The sequence below is a fragment of the Octopus bimaculoides genome, chromosome 4 (genome assembly GCF_046866305.1).
Source record: "Octopus bimaculoides isolate indiv1 chromosome 4, ASM4686630v1, whole genome shotgun sequence".
Taxonomy (NCBI): domain Eukaryota; kingdom Metazoa; phylum Mollusca; class Cephalopoda; order Octopoda; family Octopodidae; genus Octopus; species Octopus bimaculoides.
In genome coordinates, this window is record NC_142931.1 from 75,530,053 (window position 1) to 75,542,655 (window position 12,603).

Here is a 12,603-nt window from a genome sequence, read left to right on the forward strand (position 1 = left end):
CATGACAATTATGATCTTGAAATGTTGTCTCAACTGACTGGCAACAAAACAGCTTACCAAAATTCTCAGTTTTATTACAGTCAGGCAAAACGTGATATTTAATCTTAATCTTACCAAAATCAAAACATGCAGTTAGACATTACACACACACACACACTGACGTCATCATTGTCACCACTGCTGCCATCATCATGTTTATCTTTTATCATCATCATCATCATCATCATTATTATTATCAACATCATTTGTTTTTATGTCCGCTTTTCTATGCTGGCATAATTTGGGCAGGACTTTTTGAGGTAGTGTTTTACTTTTGCTTCTTTTTGGGGTTTCCCCCCCCCCCACAACTAGATTCTCTTCTTGATGGTGCAAACCCTTTTAGTGACATCTTACAAAAATATAGGGATATAGTATATCTAGTCTAAAGACCAGTATAAATATGCTATTATAAATATACTGAACCAATCATAGTCCCACTGGAAACCCGTAACCACTAAAAGACATTTAACAAAAGAAAAAAAATATAAAAGTAATTTTACAGAGCCCTTGTTCTTCTCCAACATATTTCACCCTCGAATAGGATTGAACTCAGAACTTAAAAAATACTGGGAAATAGTAATTTTAGAGTAATTACATATAAAAACAGGAGATCGGAAAAAAATTTTACAGCTATTTATTCAACATTACATATGTTTTCATTTACTAACAGGAGTTACCAACTTGTACATGTAGGAAAAACATGCTCAAGATATATCCTATTAGAAATTCTTGAAAACTTTCTAATGAGATATCTTGCATGTTTTATCTACATGTACAATTTTGTAACTCCTATTACCAAATGAAACATGTGTAAAGGTGAATAAATAATACCAAAACTATTTTCATACAGACATGGTTGTGTGTTATGAAGTCTACTTCCAAACCACATGATTCCAGGTTCAGTCCCACTGCATGGCACCTTGGGCAGGCGTCTTCTACTATTGCCTCAGGTCAATCAAAGTTTTATAAGTGGATTTGGTAGACATAATGTGTGTGTGTATGTGTGTGTGTGTGTAATGCATGCCATTAAAGAAAATAACTCTGAGCTGATCTCCCTGCAAAATAAAAAAGATGAAAAAGCAATGAACAATACTTACAGATTATAATGAACATCAGCCATATTACTACGATATTTCAGAGCATTCTTGTATGCAAATTCAGCTTCTTTCTCTTTTCCCTGGCTATTTAACACATTGGCAAGGTTTCCCCATGCTTTAATAGATCATAAGAAAAAAAAAATGATAATAAATGATTTCTTGTACTGCAAGAGGAGCAATGAACATAGAATTTACACTTTTGTATTGAGTATATAAATAAAGTGATATTAAATACAGGTCTCAATAAAAGGACATCTACTTAGAGCCATTACTTACAGGAACCCCTTAACTAACTTGTATCACGGTCATAAATTTCGAGAAAAGATATGGTTAATTAAATTGACTCCAGTATTTGACTGGTGCTACAAGGAATGCAATCTGGTATACTTCAATTTCCCTCACTTCAATAAAAAGAACAAGAATGTTATTGCTACCAAGAATGTTATTACTATCATTATTATTCTTGACTTAGGCACCAGGTCACAAATTACAGAGGAAGAGATGTAGTTGATTATATCAACCGCATTAGTTTAGTTGTATTTATGTCATCAACCCCTGAAAGGAAAATAAATCCAAAGTTAACTCTGGGAGGATTTGAACTCATAATGTAGCATTTTGTTCTTTGTCTGTTTGAATATTAATAATATTTATAATAAAGTTTTCTAAGTTAGGTACAATGCCATAATATTAGAGTTCTGTACTATAATGATATTTGTTTATGTTGACCTTGGAGAAATGAAAGGCAAACAGAAATGTCAACACCTGTGAGATTTGAACTTGAAATCGAAACGTAAAAGGACATAACGGAATTACTACCAGGTATTCTTCTATTATAATGATCCTGAAACTTTCCTAGGAAGGAACATTTAAACAGAAACCAGAAAAAACATTGCAAATTTGAATTGTATGTTAAGTTGTGATAATTAAAATTGTCTACCCCATCTGAAATTTTAATGTTTTATGCTTTACACTTTCTGTTTAGATTATGGGAAGCAAAGTGAATTTTGGAAATGATTTGGTTGCTGTTTCTAGTGAGATAGTAAGATAAGCAACTACATAGGGGCAGCCAAATAGATACAGGGAACCTATAACAACAGAAAACAAGAGTAATTTACCTTTTGCTGGGTTGATATCTATTCCAGAACGATACAGATATTCCTCAGTCAGCCAGTCTTGATTCCTTAGAAATGTCCGTGCAGTGAAGGAAACTAAAATACAAATGACATTAACAACGATAGCTATCCGACACATCCGACTGGAATGGTAGTGAAAGTAGAGTTTTTCGGCACCTTTGGCAACCAACATGCAAAATCCCATGCTGGGTATATAGAGGACACGCTCTGCAATCACAAAGCCTACATAGAAAAATAGATTTGTGGCCGGTATAAATGGCACAATAATGACAGCTAATGAAAAAATAATGCAGTCTAATGAAGATCTATTGTCTTCGCCAGTTAATGTCATGTTTTGGTGGTTAGCAGATTCTGCAAAATTTTTTAATCTTCCTCGGGTTCCATTCAGTACCCTTGGAGGATGATGGTGTGACTCTGTAGTACCATTTCTATGGATTTTTGTTAATTTTGAGCTGTGCGTAACATTGTGTGAATTGTGTTGTAAACTGTGTTGCATGACGTGCAATTCTGGTGTGACGTGGGTGCAGTGTGATATGTGTTTTAAAATATAAATAGCAATGTACAAGAGCCCACAATAGAATGCTATGGTGACAATATTCCGTGAATCTCCCAAGCTCTCAACAAGCGGTATAGAGTTCATTGACCAATCAAAGCTCAGAATGTAAGGACAAAGAAGCAGCCACAAGTTTAAAGTGAGCAGATAGTGGAATGTCAAAGTTCGTGTCAGGAAGCTTTTTGAGTCAGCTGCAGGATTGTCAGAAGGGGCAAATTCTGGGGGTTTGCTACCCATTAAACAAAATCGTAGAAATAGTAGACCAACTGAGCAGAAGAATAGCATTAAAAGACCTTCCCGGAGACGACTGTATTGCTTCTGAAAAACAAAGGAGAAAATACATAAGAATGTTATACATGCACATACACATATATACAGGAGTTGGACAAAATAATGGAAACACTTAAAAATTTCAAACAAATTTGTTTTAATATGGGGTAGGACTGCCTTTGGCAGTAATTACAGCTTGAATTTACAAGGTATGGACTCAAAGTTTGAATTGTTTCCAAAGGTATTCTTATCCATTCTTCAGCTAAAACAAGTCTCCAGTTCTTGTAGTGATGATGGTAGAGGATATCAACTCCTTACTTGTTTTTCTAAAATGCACCATAAATGTTCAATAATATTATGATCTGGGGACTGTGACGGCCAGATAAGATGTTCAGCTTCACTAGAATGTTCCTCGTGCCATTCAGTAACAACTTTAGCTGTGTGAATTGGTGCCTTATCATCCTGAAAGATTGTGTTTCCCTCTAGAAACAGTTCCACAAACATAGGATGAATTTGATCAGATAAAATGCTTAAATAGTCTTGACTATTAATTCTGCCATGAAGGGAAACCATTGGACTGGCGAATTTTCAAGATACAGCCCCCACCCCAGATCATCACAGATCCTCCTCCATGTTTAACAGTTGGAAGAAGGCAGTCTGGGTCAAATGCTTCTTTTGGCTATCTCCACACGTATACTGGGCCAGTGGTCGGAAATAAGGTAAAGGATGACTCATCTAAGAAAACTGCTCTAGGGGCCAATTCTGTAGGTTTTTACTCCACTCTAAACGCTTTGCAATGTTTGTTTTTGAAAGTAGTGGTTTTCTGATTGCAGCCCTCCCATGAAATATGGCTTTGTGCAGCTCCTGGCAAACAGTTTTTGTAGAAACTGGGTTCTCAAGGTGGTCATTAAGCTCTACAGTAATTTTGGGAGCTGTACTTTTGCGATCCTTTCCAACAATTCGCGTAAGAGTCCGACGGTCCCTATCTGAAAGTTTTGGTTTTCTTCCGGAGTTTTGTTTCAGCAAGGAAGTTTTTCCCTCTTTCTCAAAGGTTGTCATTACTTTTGAGACAGTACCTCTTGATACACCAAACATTTCGGCTGTTTTCTTACGCTAGCGCCTGCCATACGAGCACCAACAATTTGACCTCTTTGAAAGTCCGATAGATCTGTAATTAATGGATTTTAATTACCTTTTTCAGATGATATCAGAAAAGAAACAGCAATTTTAGTAAAACATATTAAGCAACACTAATAATAAATTAAAAAATATAAAAATAAACAAGTCTTTGATGGTTTTTATAGATGTTTCAAAATTATGATGGTATGATGCTAGGTGTTTCCATTATTTTGGCCAACCCCCGTATATACATGTATTATTATTTATTTGCTCGCATTTGTTATTTACAAATAATTAGTTCATAATTACCCTGGAATTTGAAGAATGAGCATTCTGTTTATTCACAGACACATTTTTTCATACACACATACTTGTGCATATTACATGTATATGTATGTGTGTAAGAGAGAGGGAGAGAGAGAGAGAGAGAGAGAGAGAGAGAGAGAGAATACATACAAAGAATGTATGTGTGTGTGAAAATACATACAATGAATGTGCATGTATGTGTGTGTGTGTGCATCTATTTTTGTGTATGGATGTGTACACATGTATGAGCATGCATATTTATGTGCATATGTATTTATGTGCATGCGTATTTATGTGTGTCCGTGTTTGTCAATATTTGTGCTTGCTTCTGCAATATTTGTGATCTACATACAAGCAGTAATACTGTCATCAGTTCTCTTGTCAACAAATTATGTATGATGGGTGACACTTGCTTACAACTACAGTGGAATGTCATGACAAGGAGACTCATACACGCATGTATTTGAAAGATTACTAAAAAAAAAAAATACAAAAAACTAGTTATTTATTCTGTCTCCTCTTCTGTCTCTGTAATTCTTTCTCACTGTGTGGACAACATTCTTACTCATTGCCTGCCACTAAGCCTAGTATGTGCACTAATCCTGAATCTCCTATGTTAATTCTCTCTGTAGCTCTCTTTTACTCTCACTCCCTCTTGCTACACATATACACACACCACGTGCATATATCTTAGCAATATACAACATTTAATAGACAGACAGGTGGGAAATAAGGTAGACAAGTAGGTAGTATATATAAATGAATTAAACAGACATTTGTTGTAGAAATTAGATGTTAATAATACTTAATTAAGGAAATGAAGCCATGGAAAGCTGCAAGTTATCAAGAAAAGTTTACTTAGATGTTGAATATACCTGTTATTGTACACTAGTTAATCAGATTGTTTTCTGAAACAAATGTCAGCCCTGATGTGGGAAATGTATGACAATGGAGCAGATTTGACCATCCAATCTTTAAAACAGACATAGTGTAACTAGAGTAGGTATAATATGGCTGAATGAAGAGGTTTGCTTCATGACCATGAAATCCTGGTTCAACCCCACAGTATGGCATCTTGGCCAAGTGTCATTTGACTAAAATCTCAGGTTGACCCATAGCTTGTAAGCAAAATCGAGGAAATCCATTACCATCAGTTTATATAGGACTATGTAAATCCAGGATTAAATGTGTCCAACCCATTTTTAAGACAAGATTTTTAACAGATTAAGTGATCACATGGAAACTCGTTGGTACTGCATGAAGGTGTTAACATCAATAACTGCTATAAGAGCATGCTGTATTGAGAGGTACTTACAGAGACCACAATCTGATGATGGAGCTGAGAAGGAGACTAAGAAACTGAGCCAAGTGTTGATCATAGTTGAGAGAAACTTCAATATGAGAGAGGCTTGAAAAATGAATTAAGTGAATATAACAAAGGGAGACTTAAGAAGTGAACTAAGTTCTGAAGATAACAATGAATAAGTGAACCAGAGCATGAAGAAAGTTAGCTTTGTACTCCAACAGTTTTCTGGTGTAATAAATGTTTATATTTAAAACTAAGAAGAAATATCAATATACAGGCCACTCAACAGATTAGCATTAAGCCTCTTGCTAACACCCTCTAGTTCATGGACCACAGATGTTCTGCCTCCTTGCTCTACCCTTTTCACCACTTCAACTAGGGCCACTATTTCTCAAAGTCTGCTGATACCAGCTCCCCTCACTTTTTCTCACTCATTTCACTTCTTGTCACACACATTGTGTCCAACCTTACCCAAGGCCCAGTATTGACCACTATGCCCAAGCCTCCTCAGAACATTTTCATCTAGAACTCCTAGTTTGCACATGTTTTTCATGCAGCCGTGGTTCAAGATAAATATTAACAACATTGATCTTATCATTTTGAGAAAGGAGTGTCGGTAATTGCCATCAGCATAAATTCATCTCTGAGACAGGAAATTAATCAATGCTGGGGAACTGACATCATGCATATATATGTGAAAACGCCTATACAGGACTAACTGCATTTTCATAAATGTCTCCAGATTGGGAGCTTTACACACAGAAAGAACAAGAAATTAAGAGTTAAGAAAGGGCTAGTTAGAAACTTTATACAATGAAATAAGTCACTCACAGAAGAGAAGCAATAGAGAGTGTAGGATTTAAATATGTCAAATGAACAAGAGTAGATAGACATAAGATCACTTTCTATAAAATGAAGCAGATGAACTGATCAGATGGTTCTCTGTAATGTTTATTATCGTTTATTTAATAGACATTTTTATGGCAGCTGGATATGTGTGCAATATAAAAACTTGCATTGTCTCATCACAGACGACTAATATGTTGAAATATGATATCACTATACCTTCACATGTCAATCCAGTCATCTTCTGCCATGTGCACATAAATGGTCATATTTATAAGCACCTAGACACACACACACATGTATATATATGTATATAATATACAGAGAAAGAGAAAGAGATCTCTTTGCATTTGTTAGGCATGTATGTACATGCAGCTACAGACACAAAACAAGACTCTTGCATGCATATTCACTTTTCATTGTACTGTTAAAAAAGTGACCATAGATGCATTGCATATTATATATATGTGTGTGTATGTATGTAAGTGTACAGATAGCTAGATACATAAACAGATATATAAACATAGTAGTACACAAACACAAACACACACACATATTGGAACACAAATGTCCACATATAAACATGTTTGTGTGTTAGTGTGTATATGTGTGTGCTTGCATCTGTGTGTATATTTATACATATCAGACTACATAATCAGAAACCAGTACTAAATCATTGATAATATCACATTCAGGCATATATTTTTCATCCTTATCGATCAATAATCATGTTGTGCACCCATTATTAGAATAACTCCTGAATTTCATATATCTACATATATGCTGTGGCTGGTATGATATGATAGCCATTAACATGCAACTCAATCAGATAATATGTAGAATTATATATAAGCTATGGGTGTATCTGTGTATAAATATAACAGACACAGCTGTGGTTGAGTGATTAAATAAGCTTGTTTAGCAATCATAAGATTCCAGGTTCATTTCCACTGCATGTAACCTCAGATTGACCCAAGCTTTGTAAATGAAATCGAGTAGATGGAAACATCAGGAGCCCATCAGATGAACTGCTCTTGAAATTCAAAGATTCAGTGTTAACACATTATAGTCATACTTGTTCTGCCTGAAGATTATATTAATGGTACAAGAATCTGTGGAATATTCAACATTGAAACCTAAAGAATATCCATTTGCTTCACACAGAATTATATAAAGTATCATAATTTTCATCGTTTTAACATTCACTTTTCGTTCCTTGTGTTTTTGAGATGAAATTCAATGGGGCAGGTCTTCGACAGCTAGATACCCTTCTTATCATCATGGGTATGTAACATCATCATCGTCATCATCAAACGTTTTCCATGCTGTCATGGGTTGGATGGTAAACAGGAGCAAGCAAGCCAAAGGACTACACCCAGCTTCACTGTCTGTTTTGGCATGGGTTTTAAGGCCTTTGCCCTTCCTAATGCCAACCACTGTGTGTGTGTGTGTGTGTGCGTGCGTGCACGTGCGTGTGTGTGTCACTATTTGTTTGCAACTCTCTTTCTTTCAAAATTGGGTATGTTGCTTTGTGAGAAGGGTCGCATACACCATATTTTAATGTATATAAGGAACCGCCTAATTTTGGGGGCTTAAATTTTGGAAAAAAAGGTTTTGTAAGGGATTATAATACTATCCATGTATAAGAAACTCCCACATTTTTTTAACCAATTTATTTACTCTTTTACTTGTTTCAGTCATTTAACTGTGGCCATACTGGAGCGCTGCCTTTTAGTCGAGCAAATTGACCCCAAGACTTATTCTTTGTAAGCCTAGTGATGTTGGGGTGACAAACACAGACATATATATATATATATATATATATATATATATATATACATACATATATATACAACAGGCATCTTTCAGTTTCCATCTACCAAATCTACTCGTAAGGGTTTGGTCGGCTTGAGGCTATAGTAGAAGACACTTGCCCAAGGTGCCATGCAATGGGATTGAACCTGAAACCATGTGGTTGTTAAGCAAGCTACTTACCACACAGCCACTCCTACACATAAATTTAAACAATAAAATCTTATGTGGACCTCCCAGGGTCATATGAACCCTGGTTGAGAACCACTAGTCTAACCCATGCCAACATGGAAAAACAGAAGTAAAATAAAGAAATGAATGTATAAGGTTTGAAGATAAACACTTAAACAGAGGTTAGTTACTGAAATATTTGAGTTTCGTGTTACCACTTGTCAAATTCAAGTTGAAGATTTCAGCTTGAAATTTTATTACTAATTAATAATAATAATAATAATAATAATAATAACAATAATAATAATAACAATAATGATAATAATGATAATAATGATAATAATAATAATAATAATAAATAATCTTTAACATATTTAGTACTTTTTCTTCTATTTGTCAATTCAAACACATTTCTACTGGTGTGTGTGGGGGGGGGGAACAGGGTAGTATGGGTGTGACATTTGGGTGTTGATAGCCAAGAGCAATATCTGATAACAATGTCAAGAACATTAACAACAGATGGTCAGTCCTGGTCTGTTTCTGGAAAAATATGTTTGCAGAAGAGTGAAGGAGTCAGTTATATCAGGGTGGGATGATCTGATCTGATGGGTGGATTGATCTTAGACCATGAACTGTTGATGGATACACTGAGGAAAGGATTCCTCTGTGAATAACAAATAGTCGTAGCATTGGCAATAATAGGGGTGGTGGTGGAATTATTGTAGTGATAAACCTAAGTCATGATATCGGCAGTGAAGTGGGAAAATACAATTTAGTGGTGGTAGTGGTGGTGGTGGTGGTTTCCGTGGTGATAGTAGTAGTGGTTTTGGTGTTCGCAGGTTAATATCTTTGGTGGTGGGGTGGGGTGACAATTTGCGTTGGTGGCATTTTTTGATGATGGTGGGGGGCTTCTATTTTTGTCCGCAATGTTTGTATTGGGCCCCTAATACTTCATGCTGGTGGTGTTGTTGGTAATGATAGTGAGGATGCTAAGGACAGTGATGATAATGGCAGTGTTGGTGTTGTTGGTGATAAAGATGCTGGCAGAGTGGAGTGATGGTGGTGATGGTGGTAATGGTGGCAGCGGCATTGTTGGTGGTAATGGTGTTGTCAATGGTAGTTATGCCATCATTGCTCTTGTTGATGATGATGATGATGGTGTAGTGGCATAGGTATTGGTGATGGTTGTAGTGACGTTGTTGGTAGTAGTAGTAGTAGTAGTAGTAGTAGTAGTAGTAGTAGTAGTAGTAGTAGTAATGCTAAGTCTGTTTACTGACTTTGACTGCTATTTCCAGTAAACCAAGTAAACTACATGGAGGTTCCATCATTATTTTCATCTATTTTCCTTGCAGTTGTAGTGTGGTGGTGACGGTGGTAGTGGTGGTGTGGGGACAGGCAGTGGCGGAGATAGTAGTAGTAGTAGTAGTAGTAGTAGTAGTAGTAGTAGTAGTAGTAGTGATGCTAAGTCTGCTTACTGACTTTGACTGCTATTTCCAGCATACCACGTAAACTACATGGAGGTTCCATCATTATTTTCATCTATTTTCCTTGCAGTTGTAGTGTGGTGGTGATGGTGGTTTTGGTGTGGGACCAGGCAGTGGTGGAGATAATAGTAGTAGTAGTGGTAGTAGTAACAGCAGCAGCAAAAGCAGCAGCAAAAGCAGCAGCAATAGATGATAATGGTGTTTTGGTTAGGTAATGATGATGATGTATTAGTAAGTAATTGTAGTCTAATGAACATTTCAGTTCTATTTTTAAAAAAATTGAAATAAATAAATAAATAAATAAATAAATAAATAAATAAATAAAAGAATAAAAGAGGCTTAAGTGTCTTTTACTGTTCCAGTGCTGTAATTAGGTGATATTCTTGTATGCACTTACGTAGTCTGGGGTAATTTTATAGACCACACATAAATATAAACTACACCAGCCATGCCAGGCAATGTGAGGTATGCCAAGACCATTGTCCAAAAACTAATAAACAGAACATGGCAGTCATAGGTCCGCTATTATTAGATTTGAACTCTTACTGTCTATGACAACCATAATAATAAATACCTCTGACATACAGGTAGATAGATATATATGTATGTAAGGTAGGTAGGTTCATAAGTATTGTAGGTTGTTAGGTAAATAGGTTGATAGGTAGAAAGGTGGATAGGTACAGTCAGGTCTCTCATGTAAATACCGCAATTGGATAAACTTTGATCAGCTGAGATTATTATCCCAGCAATTAGTATATAACAGCGTCCTTCTAGAGGTGTTTAATATCTAAAATAAATAAGGGAGATAATTTCAGCATGATCGGTTGATTAAATTTTGAGGCACTATAGACAATTGTTAATTGCCAACTGATGAACGCAATAGATGTGTTCCAGTCTTATTAAAACTCCTCCTCAAAGTGTGTATGTATGTAAGTACGTATATAGTTTTATATTTATATGTGATGTGTAAAATTACTTGAGACTATATACACACGTGTGTGTACTTGGATGTGTGTGTTTGTATATGTGTTCATCCTCAACCACCACTTGACAACCAGTGTTGGTTTTTTTATGTCCTTGTAACTTGATTGTTCAGCAAAAGGGACCAATAGAATAACTGCCAAAATTTAAAATAGAATAAGCACTGCGGTCAATTTGTCCAACAAAACTTGTCAAGGTGGTGCACTAGCATGGCTGCAATCCTATGACTGAACCCAGCAAAAGTCCATTACTGGAGTTGATTCCTCTCTCTCTCTGTATGTATATATATATATATATATATATATATATATATATATATATATATATATTTGTCTATCTATCACTCTATCAGTCTGCTATATTTCTGTCTATCTATCTATCTATCCATCCATCTAACTCTCTATCTACCTACCTACCAGTCTGTCTATCTATCAGTCTATCTATTTGTCTGTCTGTCTGCCTGTCCATCTGTCTATCTATCCTTTCTCTACAAGAAATCTGGTATGGTTAGACCTTGCCAGATTTAAAGATCTCAAGATATGTTTGTTAATGGCATCTCTATAACTCTTACCAAAGGTTAAAAACCCAAGTCAAAGCAAAGTAACTCAATCATTTTGATTAACCAGTTGCTGCCACCCATCATCACCTTCACCATCATCATCTTCATTATCATCATCTGCTTTGCCATACTGGCATGCATTGGATGAGACATTTTGTGACAGTTGTTTTATGGTCAGGTTCTCGTCCTGATACTTAGCCTTTCCATCACATCTTACAAAAGGTAGGAATGCTGGTGTACCTACACTAAAACTCAGGGATTTCCATTACTAGACGGGAAGGAAGCAAAGTAAACAGGCAGATTAATTAGAACGAAAAGCTAATTAATTAACCAAACAAAACCACACCAAATCAAACATTCACCCATCCACCCCCACCATATACTCTCACTCCCACGCTCTGTTGGTTGAATTCTGTAGGAATTTCTATGAAAGACAATGGACAGCATTATACAGAAAAATACATATTAGATGATATATAATTTAGTGAAATTCCTTGATTCAATTAACACCATAGCAACCTCACCCCTTTCACATTGTTTTTGGTCTTTCTGTCTTGCTTGTTTGGTTTCTTTTTTTATTTCTCTTGATAACATACAGGTTTAAGTGCAACATTTAGCAGTTGGTCGCCTTGTCAAATGTAACTACATTGAATTTATGATATACTTGGCTTAACTTAATGTACAAAGGAGGCATTAAGTAGTCATTCGGTTTCTTGATTTACATTCTTTTTTTTTCCTTTCTTTCTTTCTTTCTTTCTTTGATAACTAGTGATATTGTGTAAACCTCAGATCAGGCCTGATTAAGTAGACTTATGACCAAATACATTCCAGGCATGACCATTCTGTTCGGTCTGTAATGCATATTTAGGACTACAATGCCCGAGAAGGCAGCATATTGTCAGCCATTAGGACATGCCAGATTGAATG

General features: G+C 35.8%; 1 protein-coding gene across 1 annotated transcript in view; it reads right to left on the reverse strand.

Moving 5' to 3' along the window:
• Window positions 1–12,603, reverse strand: part of LOC106879721 (protein O-mannosyl-transferase TMTC2) — a 143,648-nt gene that overhangs the window by 34,031 nt on the left and 97,014 nt on the right. The window contains exons 3-4 of the mRNA XM_014929400.3: window positions 2,252–3,140; window positions 1,137–1,251 (exon numbers count right to left, since the gene is read on the reverse strand). Of these exons, the coding sequence (XP_014784886.1) occupies window positions 1,137–1,251; window positions 2,252–3,140 (1,004 nt within the window). The remainder of the gene's footprint in view (window positions 1–1,136; window positions 1,252–2,251; window positions 3,141–12,603) is intronic.